Consider the following 19036-nt stretch of genomic DNA (forward strand, 5'->3'; position numbering starts at 1 on the left):
TTTTCTGTCTTAAATCACCCTAACTTTAATCACGTCTTTGCTGTGGTGAAGTGAAATGCATGACTTTTTAGTCCAGGTGAGTTGTGTAGTATAGCTTGTGAAGAACCTTTTCAGCTGAGTGGACGGAAATATTTGTCCATCACATGTGATATAAACGACATTCAATTTAAGGTGAAATGAAGGTGACACCAGGGGGTCTAAATTGTCATTGGCCAAGCCTGACATGTTTCCTGTTGCCTGCATTGAGATGCTGCAAGCACCATTGAGAAAATGGGCTTCCTCAGAGAAATTCACCCCACAGCAGTGCTCATTTATTTTCTGTTATTCTCTGGCATGCCCGGCTTGTCATTTCAAGTTTGCTGTTAGTTTGATCATTTTGCATTCAAACACAAACATATGTGCATGTTTTTTCTTTCCTGTCACTTTTATCTCATTTATTTTCATCACTTCTCAAATAAAGAAAAAAAAAATCTAACCGCAAACTAAAAAAGACAAGCAAACAGAAACTAAAGCAAACGCTAGCATTCTGATTAAGTAAGGTGGACAGTCATGTACTACACAGCCTGTTGCAAAGCGTTTCCTCAAAGAGTCTTTGTTCAGCTACAGATTCCAGTGACCTTGCTGGACACCAGCAGGGAGAGGGAGTCAATGAGAGACAAAGAAAAAGAGAGGGAGGTGGGTAGAGAGGCTGAGAAAAGAGAGAGGGAACTGAGGGCAAAAGAGGAGACAGAGGTAGAGAAAAACAGAGAGAGGGAGGGTGCTGTAGGAAAATAAGAATGAAGCATGAGCTTGAGCGATAGAGTAGTGAGAAAGGGAAACAATAAATAAAGGTCTGAGCAAGGGAGATATATAGAGAAATACAGGTGTAGTGAAAGAGACTGATGAAAACAGACCAGCCAGAGCAGAAAGACAAATGAGAGTGAGCTAGAGAGGCATGAGAGTGTGAAGTATGGGCTTTGCAATAAAAGACAGACAACCAGAGAGAGGGATAAAGTGTGTGCGAATTTGTGCATGTACAAAAAAAAACAAAAAACAAAAGGGACTGCACATTTTAAACTGTGCACTTGTGAGTGAGACAGAGACGGGGCCGGGAAAGTGTCTGACAAAAGGCTTTTGTTGTGAAAGTGGCCATTTTGAATCTTCCCCTGGTTACGGATGGCTCCACTTCACTGTGTCCCAGCCTAGTTGTTTGGCCTAGTTTCTCATTAAGTCTCCACTTATACGATCACAGTGTTTACTCCGTCAGCCCACTCACTATTTATGGCAAACATCATCACAATTGCACCAGACATGTCGCAGCTTGATGCCATATGGATCAAAGAGTTTCTCTCCCAGTGGCAGCGCAGGATCATATAACACATTTGTTCTTTAAGGACCATAGCAGTGGTTTTGCATATTTTAGCCTGTTGACTGCAAACTGTATACAAATTGGATAAATGACAAGTGTTTTCCAGCCCATTTTCAACAGTTTAAAAGGGTATTCTTAATTAATTTTAGTCAGATGCTAAATACAAACTGACTAATTATTGCGATTTTCATTATCAAATAGTTTTGTTTTACAAGGTGAAGATGTGTACATTGCTTGTTTTGTCAGAGCAACAGTTCCTATCCCAATAATATTAAATTTAGTATGAAAAATAACAAAAAGCAATAAATTCTTTCAGCAAATACTTACCTTTTGTTTTTTTGAATGACTCATTCAGCAAACCTAAAAAGGAACTTTCTCTGCTCAGAAATGCCAAACAGAAATGGTTACGTATTGTTTTCCTGATTGGCTGTGATTGATGACTGGATTGTGCACTGAGAACCGTGTACATTCACATTAGTGTAAAACACAGATATTGAAATTTTAACTTTCTTTAATGCACTGTACTTTGTATTTTACCAGCTTTAAAAAACATTTTAAAAATAGGTTAACGTCTATTTAAAGAAGTTGTGGCATCTGAAAGTTTGAGCATCCACGTACTTATAAATTCTCCACACTCATTAGGCCTTAATTAAGTCATTAGGAATTGTCAGCTGATGGTAGTTCACAGCTTCATACATTTTCAAACTCTTCACTAAACAACTATGGGCTCCTCCAAGCAACCGACTGAAGATCTGAAAATGAAGCTAATTGATGCCTAAAAGCAGTGGAAGATATCAAAGTGCTTCCAGCTTCAAATATCCACTGCCCAAAATATCATTAGGGGATGTGTGGAAGTTAAGACAAATGCTGGAAGACCAAGAAAACCTTTAGATAAAACTGAACATCTGCAGGACAGAGTGGCGAAGCAAAACCACATTTGACTGCTAAGAACCTGCAGGATGCTTTAGTTCACCGAGTGCGGCATTGCCTTACCTGCAACCTCATAAGTATGCAAAGCAACATCTGGAAGGGCCAGAGTTGTTGTGGAAGCAATCGCGCTGTGGCCACATGAAGTTAAAATTGAGCACTTGGCAACAATCACCAAAGATCCATCTGAAGAAAAAAAAGCAGCATTTGGTAAAAAGAACACCTTGCCAACTTCTAAATATGAGGGTGTAAATACATGCCTTGGGGTTGTGTGGCTGCCAGTGGCAGAGGGAGCGTTGCAAAGATAGAGGGAAATTGTGGAAGCAAATGTCATGCAGAGAGGGAAGAAAGTGAATCTAGAAAGAGGCTGGCTGTTATGACAGGACGATCCAAAGCAAGCCTTAAAAACACATTTACAAGAAGCTCAAGCTGAAGCTTTTGGAATGGCCCTCAGTCCCTTGACTTGAACATCACTGACAATCTGTGGAAAGATCTTAAACAAGCTCTGCCACGACAATTCCTAAATCAAACACAACAACTCTTAGCTGGCTGCAGAAAGCGTTTACCAACTGTGATATCTGCCAGAAGGGGGTTTCCACGCACTGACTTAGGAGGGTGCCCACATTTTTGTGTATGTTTTTTTAAGTTAATTAAGTAAAAAGTGTATTTATATCTCTAATGCATTACCAAAAAAATGCAGCTTTTGTGTAATTTACAATTTCTTGACTGTGGACTTTGGACTATTGGTGAGACAAAATATGCACTCTACAGACATGATGTTAGTGTTTTGGAACCCTTTATGTTGTTTTTGTTCTTATTTTTGGGCATTTCATAATTCGATCATTCTAACTCAGGGTTTAGTTAATAGTCTACTTGGTTCTGCTCTACGAATGGTGTGATATCAGATTTGACTTCATTTGTATGCCACAATTTTTGACAATATCGTGTATGTTCGGCACACTACAATCCCAAACGTGACCTACTATCCCATTAGGCGGCGTAGCCCAGCTTAGATTTGATTATATCCACAAAGGAAGACTGACTACAGCACTGGCTGGTGATCACAGGACTGTAAAGATGAACTGCACACACCGCCGTCTTCATGCATTTGCAATAAGCCAATGGATGAGCCATAACCTGACTTTGCATGCGCTGCAGCCTGTACATACAAGCTGTTGCCATTCCTACACAGAAACACAAGCCCACACACAAAGACTTTTTATGCAGTGAGTCACAACACCCTGATTCATCTCCATTGATCTAAACCTTCCCAGTGGCTTCTGACTCAGTCCTTTTGTTGTTCCTTTCTGCAAGTCATCTTACATCATTCATAAAGCTGCTTATTCCACTGATGCATTTCCATGAAGGAGATTCGCTGCATTATACAACTCTGCCTTAAGAGTTCTTGATTCAGAATTCATTGAACAGAGGTTTTTTTTTTCCGACTGTCCTTTCTGAAGTTAATCACCCCGAGAAGCCCAACCATACTCACTTGCACACATCAGTAGCAATAAAAATATACAAGCACACTCTTGTACGCACAGTGCTACGGTAGCTGCGAGGTGATGAGCTGAAAATTCAGCTGGGATGAGAATGAGTCATGGAAATAGCTTAATATTATGGGCTGTCTTTCCCTTGATGTTGCTCAGGCTAATTAAGGCTTGTAGTGAGCTACTCAGGTCTGTTTGAAGTAGCCTATGCAAGAGACTCACTTTAATGGTCTGCTTTATGCAATTCTGTGTTTTCGTATTTAATTTGAATATGTTTACAACCCAGGGACCTTAGATTACACAGATAGGGCTTCAGAGCTTAATGAAGATACACCTGCATTTCTGGCTACAAGTTCATTTTCAAACATCTTGGGAAAAAGAATGACTTCCTGAGATTCGTCTCTTATTATCTTAAAAATGCAGAAAATACAGCCTACAACCGACTGCTTACTGAAAAAAACACCTACTTGTGAAAAAATGTGGGACTTATTTAACGTTAATAATTTACCCATTTAATGTAAACCATTTTGGGGCACATTTGTAATTGTTAATAGAGTTTTTTCTAACTTTTGCTATGTTATTGAAAATAGTCAATCCGTAGGGGGATGTTTCAGGATACATGCTGTCCTGTGTACATGGGAAATGTGATTAAAGTTTTGTAATTCCTTAATGTATATTTTAACTAGACACCATCTTGTCAAACACAGCCATGGTAACTGTCACATATATAATCATGTAGTAATTACTTTTTCATTATGTAATTACTCAAGTGCTCGCTGGTTGGGCAACACCCATGTTGGCCTGTATTTTGATCTCAACTCCACACCTGTAAATATGACTGGTTAGTACAGTTGTGACGCTATCCGGTCTGCAATATCTATCCCCAGACCCAAAGACAGACATAACATTATCTGCAAAACTACTCAAATCTGATGTCCTCACAGTTCCTGCTAAAAACAAGATGTCTCCAGAAATCTATATTGCTATGATGACACACACACACACGCATATATATATATACCAGCAGACAAACTCACAAAGTGGAAACAACACCAACTGTGCTATTGCGGGTGGTGATAATTACAAATTACGAGAAAAGTCTTGCGCCGACTTTCAAGGAACTGAAGCTGGGTCCACAGGTGCACTCCACAGAAGTTGTAAAGACAATGTCAAAGTAAATGTAGTGGTGCACACTGACCCCTACTGTTTGTGACATGTCATCACCCTGCACTGTGAAATCCACCCCTGTGCTGATTGATCGGAGCAGCGGGGTCACCCTGTGACATGGGGGAGACTTGTCCAATAACAGATGGGTGACAGAGTTTGTGTTTCTGAATTGTTTTCAGGATTGGGGTGCTGTGTGCATACGCTGCCAACCAGAACCTGAGCTCTCAGGTGAAGAACATACGGCGACTGGTCAACAGCAACATGAGGGACCTGCACACCTTCGCCAATGACACGCCAATGGTGAGACACGCAGTTATCACAGAGTTGTGTTATCAGAGCTGTAGCATATGTGGATAGAGCACAACTGCTCTGTTTGTTTCTATTTTCTCACAATATGACACAACTAAGGACTAAGGAATTTTGTATTGTCAAAGCAAATGTAGTCCTTACAGTACACTATGTAGCAGTTATAGCGAACAAAATATGCAGTAGTATGAACAATTATTTGCAATTTATGTAAAAAAGCTTCTAAATGGCTATTGGTTGACATTGAGGCTAGTTAAAGTATTTGGGTGATGCATGAAAAATGGTTGAGTCACGGTGGAATGAAAGGCAAAAAACTTCAGATTCACTTAAATGGGAAATATTTCTAATATTTCATTGTGTGTGTTGAAGGTAAATGTGAGGATCACTGTGTGTGTGTGTGTGTGTGTGTGTGTGTGTATGCGCTTTTTACTGTCGAAACTACTACACTTTCCAGTCATGCCGCCTTCATGTAATCCTTTCAAGGTGAGAAAAGAGAATTTTCTCACCTTTTGTGCGTGCCACAGCTGCAAATTTGCTTTTTGAAACTTGGTTCTTATACCATGAAATTTCCAAAGCTCAGGCTTTCAATCTCACTCTTGTGGGCGTTATTTGGTGGTGCTTTTCTTCTCAAAGCACCACCAATCTAACCAGACTCTCAGTTGGTTTAACATTACACATTAATGGAGGCCTGCTTCATATTTCATCATCTTCTCCATTTCATTGTGACAATCAACAACAGAACTGAAACTGTTATTTACTTCAGTGTTTGCTGGCGTCTGCTACGACACTAAAATACTTGTTTTGTGTGACTCTGTGTAAGACTCTGCTCTGCTCTTTGTTTCCTGTTTGCAGCAAATTGATTACCTAATATCCCAATACGCCACCGCCAAGAACAAAGTCATCTATGACCTAGATAGTAAGTAGACCTTCTCTGTGCCTCTGATTGTAAATTAAGTGGACAGAAACGATTCACTGAGCTCTTGGTCGTATATGATGCTTTTTATCTGAATTTACTACTTTCCATGACTTGTTTTACAACAGATTTGTGACATAACTAGGTCTAGATAGCTATAGCAGTTACTGTTTTAGAGGATCTCTCGGGCATTCATTCTACTTGTCTCCTGCAGGCAGTTATTTCCTGAAAGTTGAGACCTGCAAAAGCAGCACTAGGATTTTATACTTTCAGATAAAAGAAATGTTGTCTCTCTATACCAGCCAACCATTATTTCATGAGTTGAGAGGGTTCAATAGCAAGCCAACCCTGGGGAGGGAGAAATATGGGCAGCAGTAACATATAAAAGAGTGACTTATGTTTTTCCTGGTGCTCTTTTGCTGTTTTCTGCAGACATAGGTCCATTATTGGGTGGACGGATACACGATCAGTTGGATAAGGAGGTCCATCCTGCCTTGGACCAAGTGCTCAATATGGCTGGAGGTACATCCGCTCCCTTTTAATTTCCTCTTTCAGTTACAATCAGGTTACAGCTAAAAGCAGGCGGCAGCTGCACAGCAAATATTGCAATATAGTCCATTTTTTCATGAACAAGATAGCTTGGCTTAAAAACAAGCAGGGTTATAACCACGTTGTAAAAATTTTCCCCCAATACAGTGTGGTGTAATATGATTTTTTCATATCTATTCAAGATTAAATCACTTGTTAAGGTTGACATTTTCTGCCATGATTATACAGTTATCTAATTTCAGTCCTCTGACGTAATAATTGTTAAGATCTTTTTTCTAATCTTTGTTTTTTTATGAAGTGAAAATCGAGAGAGCCATCAAAGGTAATGATAACTTTATAACTGATGGATTTCCCACAATCCTTTGACCCCTGACTTTGTGAACTTTGACACCCATGTTGCTCCTGCTATTTGTTCCCTTTGTTTTCTTCCTTGAGCACTTCGACCTACCCGAGTCCTGACCTTATTGAACAACGTCTACATATTAAAACTGCACGATGCAATGTCTCACTTTGGTGACCACAAATCAAAGTTTTATGGTTGATATCAATTAAGCGCCACTTCTATGGAGCTAAAACAGAGACAGTATTAGCTGTCTTTGAAAAAAAAAAAGTGTCATTGAAAAAAATATATATTTGTCATTGAAAAAAATAATTTGTCATAAAAACTTCATCTTCACATTTTTTTCTTCCGGTCTGTTTTCAATGACAATTTTTTTTTTCAATGACAAACTTTTTTTTTTTTTTTTTTTAGAACATTTCAAAGTGATGACAATTTTTGATTTTTTTTTTTTTCAATGGCAATTAATACTGTCTCTGTTTCAGCTCCATACACTTCTCGACAAGCTCTCCTTACATTTGTCCTCGTAGAATCAGGGGAAGACGGTAGGGGAAAAATATTTTGAGGACAAATTGTGCTGTCTTCGACCTGTCCAGGGGTCCCTTGCCTTCACCCTAACTCAGCTGGTATAGGCACCAGTTCACCGCGACCCTAGTGAGGATTAAGCGGTGTATAGATAATGGGTGGATTATGCTGCCTTTAGGTGACTTTCCACTGCAGGATCTAGGTGAAGGTGCAAGGTGTTATGAACATTTACAGGACTGGCCTCCTATTTGGCCCATTCAGACTTTGGCTTCATTGCTGTGCAGGATCCGACAGCATCAACTACTATGTCTAGTCCAAGTGCCCTGAACAGCGACAAATAGTAGTTACTGGATGTAACTCCAATTCTATTTAGGAAATAGAACAATGAAGGGTTTTATTTTAAGTTGTTGATGGCAATGTTAAAGAGGAGAAGACTGTTACTCGACAAGGTCACCAAGAGGGGAATAAAAAAAAAAAGGTGTTCATTGTCCTCTCTGACTTTAAACTTTGGTGTCGTCTTCACCGAAAAATCAGCTTCAAGACCTTCAGGGCCACTCAGAAGTATCTACCTTGAGCAGAACTTTTCTTTCTTTTGCTTTTCTTCACTAAAAATGACCCTAAAAGATTTTCTACAGGGGCGCTTCTTGCAGTCACAACACAGTTTGGGCTGCCCGAAAACAGCCTTCAAGTTCCTGCAGCAGATAGCGTCTTTTTATTGAGCCTGGCACAATATGGATTCACTGCTTTTGCATTTTCTTTCTAAAGCTCTAAATTTACCACCTCCAGCATTCCAAAATGACATTCTGCTTCTGCTCTCACCAGAAAATTTGTTTTTATAGACAAACAGAATGAATCTGTGATTTTTTTTTTCCATTTACACATATAAACAGATACGATTCTTTCCATAAAAATATTGCATAGTGCAGTTTTATGTTAATGACATCTGCTGATGTTGCCAAAACCCCAAACCGACGTCAACCTGCACCTGAATATTTCCCTTCATACTGCAACTGTGTCCTCCCAGTGTGAAGTGAGCATAAAAATGTATGTTTGTGTAACCAGTCATGTTATTTTAGCTTTTTATCAGGAATGACAGTACGGCTCACCACCACGTAAATTAATAAACAGTTGGACTATTCAGCTATGAAAGTATTATCATATTTGGTTAATTTATGCATTTAAACAAGCTGCTGTATATGGATGTTCGACTACATGGGATATACAAGCTTGTTGCAAAGCAGCAACAAAGACGGAATATCAGTTCGCAAGCATGCCAGTAGCTCTGTGAAAAATGCCTGAAAAAACAGATATGGCGTTTGTGATTATAGTTTGTGTTTTTAATGTTTGTGTCCTACTGGGTTCCTACTGGGGCTGAGCCGAGTAGTGATCTTGATATCCTGCATGAATTTATTAGATGTAAAAACTGTCTGAATGCGAACCCAAGACTCATAATCGGGGGGGAAAAATGTGCATTTTTAGTAAGGCACAAGAAGATGTCAATATGGTGCCTTCTCAACTTCTAAGCATTTAGCCATGTAATAGTTCATTTACTGTTTTACTCGTTGCATAATTCATACCTCTGCTCAAGGATGACAGTGTTTTTGCATTCTTTATCTTGTTTAATTTTGAAAGTCGCCTGCAGGCTACTCCGAGATTGTTAACCAACACTAGCTGCTGTCTTGAGATGCATTCATTTGGTAGAGAAAGAGTCACTTACTAACAGCAACATTTTTCTTCATTGAAGCTAACAAATTCACAGTATTTACAGCGTTCCTGTTTGGTTGTTGTTTGCCAAAAGCAATGCAGTAAAAAGCTTCATTTTAGATGTTAAAGATTCACACCAGCATATAAACACACTGTAGACACACTCTAAAAGTCAAGCACCAGGGCTTGGACCAGAAACGTATTAGATTTACTCGGCTCAGGCCTGGACCTTATCATGACTGGAGACTGTGTCCTGTGTGAGTCTGTATGTGTGTAACGTGAGCATACATTACAAGGACTGTCCTTGTCCTGTGTAGTTGGTCTATTTTTAAAGGTAACTGATAATGTATGATGGTGCAGTGTAGAAATGTATCCAAAACATTTATATAGTCCAGAAACAGCAGCTTCATAGATGATGAAAATATTATTTTACTGCCCTGAATATAAACGTACATTTACACACTCCCACAGAATGTCCCAAGACGGAAATAAAAGATTTAAATAAAATATTCATAATTCTTTATGAGTCATTCTGCAGTTGAACTGCACAGTCTGGGGTCTTTCCTGATAACTCTTCAACTTTAAATGTTCCCTAAAAAAAAAGTAGACTAATGAGAAAAGTTGTTATTTTTTTTTCATCTTTTATCTAGTTGAGTATGTAAGACACTCCAGCTTTGTCAATAACCACATGACTTATGTTACATTTTACAAGAGCAATCTAAGTTTGCAGTGGGACGACAATGGAAACTGTCTGACTCCACTGTTCCACATTTTATGAGGGAATATTATACTAACAGAGTCTTTTGTTTTATGGGTGCTACTCCCTCTTAACCGCAACCCAGTCCACTTTCAACATTCTCTGTGTCCTCTTTCATTTCAGCCATGCGAGAAACAAAGGAAGCCCTGGAGAACGTTAGCGTGTCTCTGGAGGTCCTCCAGGAAGGAACGGGGAAACTCGGCTTCAACCTGAGCTTAGTCCGGACCAGCATCAACCGCACCCTCAACGACCCCGGCTGTCACGACGAGGAGTCCGATGCCACCACTGCCCAGCTGTGCCGCAACATCCGCCAGTCGCTGTCCCAGCTGCAGATTAGTGCTAATTTCACTCGGGTACAAAACTGATTACTACACTCAGATGCATAGATTATTTGTTGTATACCGAAATGAATGAATATTCTTCTTTCAGACCTGTGGTGTTCTGTGTAAGCACATGTTTAAAATGCCAATTTCATTTGTTTGGCATGCGTTTTGAATTGGACAAATCCAAGTCAAGGCACTTACACTTATGCTGCATGAGAAAGAGATGTCTTAAGTGTGAACAAGAAGAACGATAACAACAACTAGCATTCTAAGACAAACTTATGCAGTGAAATAGCTATATGTTTCAAGACCATGAACTGTGATCATTAATGTGCTTCCACTTGCCCAGTTCACCTTTTTTATGACATGATGCTTAAACCATTGCAATTTAGCTACTTTTGGAGGAAGATCTTGGAATTGGTGCTCTCCCAGTGAGGAAAGAGACTGGGGTTACTGAGTAGTGATGGTTAAATTTTGGACATTTATGACTGTGCCTATTCATCAATGCTTTATTGTGTGCTTGTTTTTTAGCTACCCAATGTGAACGCTCAGTTGGAAAAGGTGAACGATGTATTGAAAACTGACCTCAGCACCATCGTCCAGAGGGTGAGCCTGGACTTCAATCTGTTTTACTTTCTTGCAGCTGTCTTGTCTACTTGTTCTGATTTACACAAGCTATTTAAACGGCCTTTTAAATGATATTTGAGAAATCTCAGCACAATAAAATGAGCCGTGAAACGACATGTTCCAACATGCTGCTTTCCTCCTTTCACAGGGCTTCTCCTCTTTGAACGACACACCACACATGGTGATTGAACAGACCAGAAGTGTCGTTGAGAGTGAGTGACTTCGAAAGCCTTTTTTTTATCACCGCTCCTGCTATGTGTGTTTCTACACTAACTGATTATATGAACCACAGGGATTTTTTATTCTCTTCACTCCTTCCATTTGTCTCTTTTATTCTTCTACCTTGTAAGCTTAAGGAAGATTATGCTGACTTGAAGTTTAAAGCTGCATTTATTTTTCGAAACACGTACTTATCTTATAATTTATAATGTTTGCCAGCTTTCATATTGATATGATATTATTAAATTACAAACCAAATAAACTATTAAACCTGAGCATATTTCTGATGAATCAGGAAACTTATTTTTCTGGTTTGTTTACTCAGACTGATGAAATATTGGATTGATCTGTCTCTCAGGTGTGCACAATTTGGTGGATGGCATTGGCAACAACATCAGCAGCTTTTCCAAGGCTTTCCCAGTGCAGAGCTGCCTGTCCAACTTCACCATCTTTGTTAGCCATGCGCATGCCAAGATTGAGGACTACTACCCTGAAATTGACAAAATGGACTTCTACAGGTACACCGACCTCCAGACAGAATTTTTAAAAAGCTTACCAATAAATTTGCAAGTGGGTTCTTCACATAAATCAAAAACCAGAAAGATCCAAAGTGAGAGAGCATATTTTTAAAATAGGAAACTGCATTAGAATTAAGCTGAAACATGATGCTAATACCTCAGTGTGTCTGATACTTGACAGTTATCTTCTGGCATTTTTTTTTTACAACCTACGACAGAATTAATGCAAACCATATTAGTCTACACCATATTTTGAATTTATGAAATATTCATAACACTCCTGCATTAATTGAATTTAAATAGTGCAGCAAAGGAAACCCAAAGATATTTTATCAGTTGTTTATATACACTGTGGTGTCAAATGATTTTCTATATATGTTATGGTAGGCCACCTACTGTGACATCTTTGAGTGTTTAACTTTGCCTGCTGCTTACAGGTGGATTGGCTGCATTGCTCTTTGCTGCATGGTGGTCCTGGTCCTGGCCTTTAACTACCTGGGCTTGCTGTGTGGCACGCTGGGATACGACAAGCACGCCTCGCCGACAACACGGGGCTGCATCTCCAACACGGGAGGAACGATGCTTATGGCGTGAGTCTACTACACACGACAAATTTGAAGATCTAAAACAGCGATGCCACAACAGCAGTGCATAGTCCTATTGTGACAGCAACAACCATCTTTGCTGTAACTGCCACTGCAATTTAACAAGACAATTTAACGTACAAGTAATAGTATATACTTTTAAAAGATCAAGACGACCAGAATGTATAATCAAAAGCTTAAAAGGAGATATGAAGGACTGTGTCAAAATATCAAGTTGATCCAAGATGATAAAGAAAACGTAGCCAACAAAGCAGAATAGAGTTTTACTTAGATATTTTTATATATTATCTTGATCCCATGAGATTACATCACTGTAACTTGTTGCAAAATATAACCTTGTGTTCTAACAAGAAAGCTATGAATTCACAGTAACATAAAAAAAAAAAAAGTGAAAATAAGTATGAAAAAGATCAACTTTTTTTAAGTGTCATATTTATAATTTTAGAGGCTCCATGCAAAAAGCAATTTCTTTGTATGCCACCATTTTTGTGACATTTTCTTAATGTCTTTTTGTTCTTACTTGTGTTTGTCTAATCTGAGATACTGACACAGATGTTTCTACAACTGTTAATTACCATCTTCCTCCTATAAGACGTTCACATTACGTCAAGCTGTCACTGCTTATTGTGACAGAAACATTCAGCCACTTCCAATCCGCCCTTTCCCTCATACTGCTGCAGCTCCATGTGTTATTATTCTATAATACGGCTGTACCTGAAAGCCTCGTCTCTTCTTCTCCACAGCGGCGTTGGATTTAGCTTCATCTTTTCCTGGGTGCTGATGGGAGTGGTGACCACCATCTTCCTGGCTGGAGGGAACATGGAGAAACTTGTTTGTGAACCGTTCCACAGCAAAGAGCTCTTCAAGGCAAGTCATACAATCAGAAATGGCATGTTTACATTCAGAGAGGATGCAGAGGTCAAGCTTTCCCCAAATGTCAAGTACAATCAGGTACCGTCACTGGAGAAAGAAATTATAGAGCCTATCTCAGGCAGTAATTTGACCTCATTTTTGACCCACATTTTTTGATGCTGCATTGACTAGGGTCCATGGTGTCCATATACCTAAGCTCCTGAATGAGCACACTGCATTTAATTTGTCCCTCAGGTGGGCTCATGAGAACATAAGAACAGCAGCTGCTCCCAGTTGTCTGTGGCATGCTGTTATTTGCATTAACTCTGGATCATGCTGCAGTCAAGCCATCAAAAATGCAGAAAATCTAATTTTGCCTCAAGTTTAAAAACCCCATAAAACAATGTTTTACCAAAACATGTCTTTTTAAAGCAGTTTTGTTTGAGATATTAGGAATCAGAACTCTCTAATGGGGGAATGAAACTTGTTGGATTATATTATCCAACAATAAATTAGAGAACCTGTTGGAGACGGTATTTTTATAGTCTCCATATATGAAAGTCTAATCTTTCGTGGTGTCTTACTACAGGAAAATGAAGTCAAGCAACATAGAATATTAAGTAGAACATATTACATATAATTGTAAACAGCTTTAGTGAGCATGTGCGTTCCTTTCAGCTAAATCCTAATTCACTTTTACATAACTATGATTCTACAAAAGATACAGCAGCTCCTGTTACTTTAAATGAAATCAATCACTTTAAACCTAATTTGATTTATATTTATCTACATATATACGTATGAGAACAAACAGGAAAACCTGCATCGTGATGCTGCTTTGTTTGTTGTTGTTGAGTCAAGGTTATTTGATTTACAGATTGATCCAATTTACTTCCCATGAGAATGACTAATCACACATCCTTGTTCCTGCTCTCTAATTGGGCAGGTTGTGGACACCCCATATCTGATCAACCCAGAGTGGAAGAACTTCATCCCTGGCTACATGTACAACGACTCCGACCTGGAACTGACGGCAGAGAGCTTGTACAGGCAAAGCAAACTCATTTTTATGTATTTAGGTGACATAAAAATGTCTGCCACCTTTCACAAGAAATCCTTTGGTGCTGATTATTCTCCTCACAGCCTTCTGTCTTCTTTATATGTCATGTATACTTGACGCTACAAAAATGAGTGGATTTGGCTTTTTTTTCTTTCTTTTTTTTTCGGTATAGTCTGTAGAATTACTGGATAATACAGTTTTTTCATAATGTGTTACATTTTTTTGTTCTGGTGCGTCATTGGGCCATACATCAAGCATCTAAGTGAATACTTTATTTCCACTGACGGGGATGTAAATGAGCGAGAGAGCTGCTATTAACCTGGTGTGGCTAATTAGCGTCATTGTTCTACACTATCTGTGCTGCTTTTCGGCAGCCTCTATTCTCACTGATTACATGAGCTTTCATCATCCCCCTCCAGTGAGAAGCTGTGTATCTTCAGTACACTACGATGGCAGACCAACAGTCATTATATTTCCAAACAGAGCAGTGCTGCTTCGACAAGTCTTTGCCCATTAAAAAGCAAGCAGTGGTAATACTGTGTACAATATGTGAGTGTATGCGGTATGTAGCTGCCTGAATATTATCACAGAATATTTATTTGTAAGATATTAAGAAATCATCTATGTCTTTTGTGGAACATTAGCCTGTTTCCAATTAGGGAACACGTCAGTCATGTACTTCCAGTCTGCTTCACTTGGTGGCAGCAAATATTCTCATTATAACTGGAACTTATGAATTCACATTTCTCTCTCTCTCTCTCTTTCTGTCATGCTTCTTTGTTGTTGTTTTTCTTAGTACTTGCAAGCAGAACAAAGGCATCTACTCTGCCATGCGTCTGGACAAAGTCTTCAACATCTCCTCTTTCCTGAACACCACAGTGGTTAGTAACCTGGACACATATAAAGGAGCACTTCAATTGTCATTGTATGTTATGTTTCTGTACCCAGGAGGGGAAACTAACTGATATAAATATCATCTGAAAACCAACCTCAAGTGAAATCTATCTACAAAAAAAAAAAACATGCTCAATACATTGTGAAAAAGGCAGATGACAAATTCATGTATCTAAAACAGGATGCGTATTACTGATCCCTGACCATGTGTTATCAATTAGCTGATCACATTACAAACTCTGTCGGGGCACTTACAGGCTTTTCAGTTAAAACAATCATATAATAAAAATATGCACTTCATTAGAGAGCTCTGTCTGGTATACAAATTCTACTTTCTAGCAATGTAGTCTAATTTCATACCATTCACGAGACTCTGCATTAATCTTCATCTGAGCATAATACCAAATACTCCCTAAAACCTAGACGTGTGTCAAAATGTTGTCTTTTTTCTTACATTTTAAAAAGTGTGCAATTTGGACATGCACCAACCATCCAGACATCTCCATTCTTAGCGACTGCACGTCATTAGCATTACTTAATAATTCTTTTAGTGCCGAACCCAAATGTAGCTGATAGTTTTAAAATGCCTCAGCCCTTACCTCAGCGTATGCCTGAGACGTGACATTGATGTAAGTTTCCATTTCTTTTTGACCCTGAGCCAGACATTTCTGCCAGCCCAAGACATTCAGCACCCTCCTGCCAGCTGGCAAGACAGCCTTGGCTCAATATCACCAACAGCTGATATGTCCCATGCCTGCCGGTTTCTGGACATCGGTCATTTGTCTTCATTAAAGCCTGCAAATGTTTGAAACAAAAAAGAATCCACAAGTCTGCCACTGCAGTCATTTTATCACTATAACTTGTATGAGCTATTAGTCACTTGTTTAAAAAGCAATTGAATTCAAATTTTGACATCTAATCCCCTCTCCTTTAAGTCGTCATGCTTTTTATCCCCTCACTGAATTATGATGCTCTGTTAGGTCACTGTTAAAATAAAGACACTGGCCATTCATGCATTACTCTTCTTCACTCCTTCTCAGTCAATTGCATTCAAAATTGGTGCATCGGCTTGATAGCAGTGTCATATTTGCCAGCATATTATCACAAAGCCTAAATTTGTAGCACATTATTTTGGCCAAACCTTCAGGGCAACCTTTTGTTTTTCTACTGAATATCAACAATGCACAGTGCTGCTCTAGCGTGTCACCGCATTTGCAGTTGTGTAACAAGAAAACAGCGAAAACACATGAAGCTGCATCATCTACTTACTCAGTAGGAAGTGTTTTCCTTGAGCCTTTGGGACATTTGTGGTAAGCCAGTATGTCCGCATTAGAGCTGCGTCCACTCGTTTTTACCAGTCCCTGGAGTAAAATAGAGCAGTGTCTGTAGAATCTGAACTGAAAACACAACCAAAAAAGTCAAAACCGCATTAGATCTGTAATAGTTAATAGACTGCTTATTCTGTTTGCTGGATAAATATAAAATTCATTAACGTATAAAACTGGCACTAGGCATTGTTCCAAATTCCCATTTCCCTTAAAATTCAACCTGACTTGCTGACACTCTCCCTTTACTACTTAAAGGGTTTTATTCCTACAAAACACAAATACCTGCACACAAACACTACATTTAAGGGAGCTGCTGGCCACCAGATAACATAACAATGTTTCCTGTATTTACCAACTGTTAACGCTAGCCGTAGCTAACAGCTAATACAACTTCCGTGCTGTTGGTCTGAAGCATTTTTAAGCTAAGCAATGCTAACATTTGATCTTTTCTGTTAGAGTTAAAGAAGGTTTAATTTATGCAATATTGCACAGAAAGTTTTTAAACTGGTGACAAATTCTCGACCATCAAAAGGACAATGGTCATACAGTGTGACCAGCACACAAACGCTCCTTTGACCTGTGACTTTAAAAAACCGCCTTAAAATGCAACTTTATCTAAATGACAGAATGCGACAGATGACATGATTAACATGAGAAAGGGCTGCTGGCATTCAGTATGGGCCGTGTCCGGGTACCTGAATGTCCACAACTCTACCATTTGTTGTTTAAAATGTGTTTTAGTCAACTTTGGCTGAAACATAGTGTCCAACAATTTGATCCTTCCCCCAAAAAATGTCAGTCAACTTCTCAAAGTCTTTCAGCAGAAGTGAGACAACGTTCCACATGCCAGCATAGACAACCTTTAACTCAGAGAGCTATGGCTGTTAAATGATGGAACTGAGCTTTTGTCATCAAACCCCAGCTTGCATGACTTACCCATGCAGTGCACGTTGATCAATGGCCAAGCAGCCCCTTAGAGTTTCAATGTGCTTGAAAAAAAAAAAAAAAAAGAATTACAGCATTAGTTTAATTATTCAGTAGCCACACGTTGTACATACTAAATTGCAGCACTGGCAATTTTCTTACTGCATTGTTTCACGTTGCGATTTCAATTTGAAGTCAAATTATAGTCCCACTCCGCTTAACAGGTATTTGAAAAGACATTACAAAACTAAAAAGGGCTTTTAAGGAGATTTCCCCTCGAAAGAAATGAAAATCAAAACAATAACATCTAAATTGCAGTTTACATGGCTGTGTACTACAGTATCACACTCTCTTGTGGCCTGCAAATGATGCTCATCACCATTTAGTAGGCAACATTGAATTTTAGTCACAGATCAGATTTTTTTTTGCTCTTCACATCAGCTTTAATCTTCAGATTCATACATTATTTTAACTTATGTCAGCATGAAAGCATGACTTTTTTTTGCATGACCAATAAAGGATTGTGCTTCAAAATACTGTAATTGGATTAAAGATCTGTTTTTTGGAGCTACTGTTGTAACAAGGTTAAATTAGTTTTATTGTTCTAAAGGAAAACAAGCACAAACAAGATGTGTACACAAAGTGCATCACTTTATAATCAGGACATTTCTTATTTTCATGGAAAGTCCAAACCAACTGAACATACAGTCATGTCATTCAAGAAACCACTTTATTGTCCACATTTTTTGTTGTGTTCGCTTCACAGTGCCAAAAGGAAACTTCTTCTTTTTTGGTTGTGAAATTGCATATTTCTATTCAAGACATCCTTTGTGAAAGTCACATCTGCCAAGACATGCCTTGGTATGACTACGGCTTTCAGAACAGCCCATAAATGAAGAAAAATGAACTTACTTAAAGCATTTTGTTGATATTCATACATAAACAATGTACAAAGAGTAAATACATTTTAATGTAGCAGTTTCCAAAACAAGTAAGTACCACTTCTAAAGTGGCTTTAAAATTAAATGAAATGACTACGTACAGATATGCATTAATGGGGACAGCAAGGCCGAGTTCAAACCAGGGGACACTAATAAAACCAACAACATCAAGAGAACACATTAGCTGGATATGTGGACTTTCATCCAAACCACATCTTTAACATCTTTGGTCTCCAAGCGCCAACATTTGTTTTGTATTTTTGGTAGCCTTTTATAATTTTAGTGATGTTTGTGCACACGAAAAGTAATTTCTCATCTCTGCTGGACACATACTTAAATTGTGACTAGTAACCAAGCTTTTCTGACAGCAGGAATACCACACAGTTACTCAGAAGTCCCCAAATGACCGTAGTACCATTTTTTTCCCCTGGGTGTTGCGTCCTGAAAATAAGAAGGTCAACCCATAAAACACAGCAAACCATATTTAACATTTACATCACAGACATTTAGTTACAGTTAAAAAGGCTCCAATACCCTTATGAAAGCTACTGCAATACCTTTTTTTTGTTTCCAGTTCACTAAGGATGTGGTCGGTCAGCTGGACAGTGTTAAGATCGACCTGAGAGGAATAATCCTGTTAGAGGCGGAGGGGAAGCAGAACCTCCTGGATTTCTCTGAAGCAGGGCTGTCGGAAATCAACTATGCCGACTACCTGGAAGAGG

General features: G+C 38.9%; 1 protein-coding gene across 1 annotated transcript in view; it reads left to right on the top strand.

The window, feature by feature from the left end:
• Positions 1-19036, top strand: part of prom1a (prominin 1a) — a gene marked incomplete at its 5' end in the record, with an annotated part of 63154 nt that overhangs the window by 25487 nt on the left and 18631 nt on the right. Inside the window, 12 exons of the mRNA XM_008297543.1 lie at positions 5112-5232; positions 6091-6154; positions 6584-6673; positions 10147-10376; positions 10878-10952; positions 11122-11185; positions 11551-11710; positions 12148-12300; positions 13059-13182; positions 14114-14217; positions 15024-15108; positions 18889-19035. Coding sequence (XP_008295765.1) covers positions 5112-5232; positions 6091-6154; positions 6584-6673; positions 10147-10376; positions 10878-10952; positions 11122-11185; positions 11551-11710; positions 12148-12300; positions 13059-13182; positions 14114-14217; positions 15024-15108; positions 18889-19035 — 1417 coding nt within the window. The remainder of the gene's footprint in view (positions 1-5111; positions 5233-6090; positions 6155-6583; positions 6674-10146; positions 10377-10877; positions 10953-11121; positions 11186-11550; positions 11711-12147; positions 12301-13058; positions 13183-14113; positions 14218-15023; positions 15109-18888; position 19036) is intronic.

Source organism: Stegastes partitus, unplaced genomic scaffold (genome assembly GCF_000690725.1).
Source record: "Stegastes partitus isolate 25-593 unplaced genomic scaffold, Stegastes_partitus-1.0.2 Scaffold1228, whole genome shotgun sequence".
Taxonomy (NCBI): domain Eukaryota; kingdom Metazoa; phylum Chordata; class Actinopteri; family Pomacentridae; genus Stegastes; species Stegastes partitus.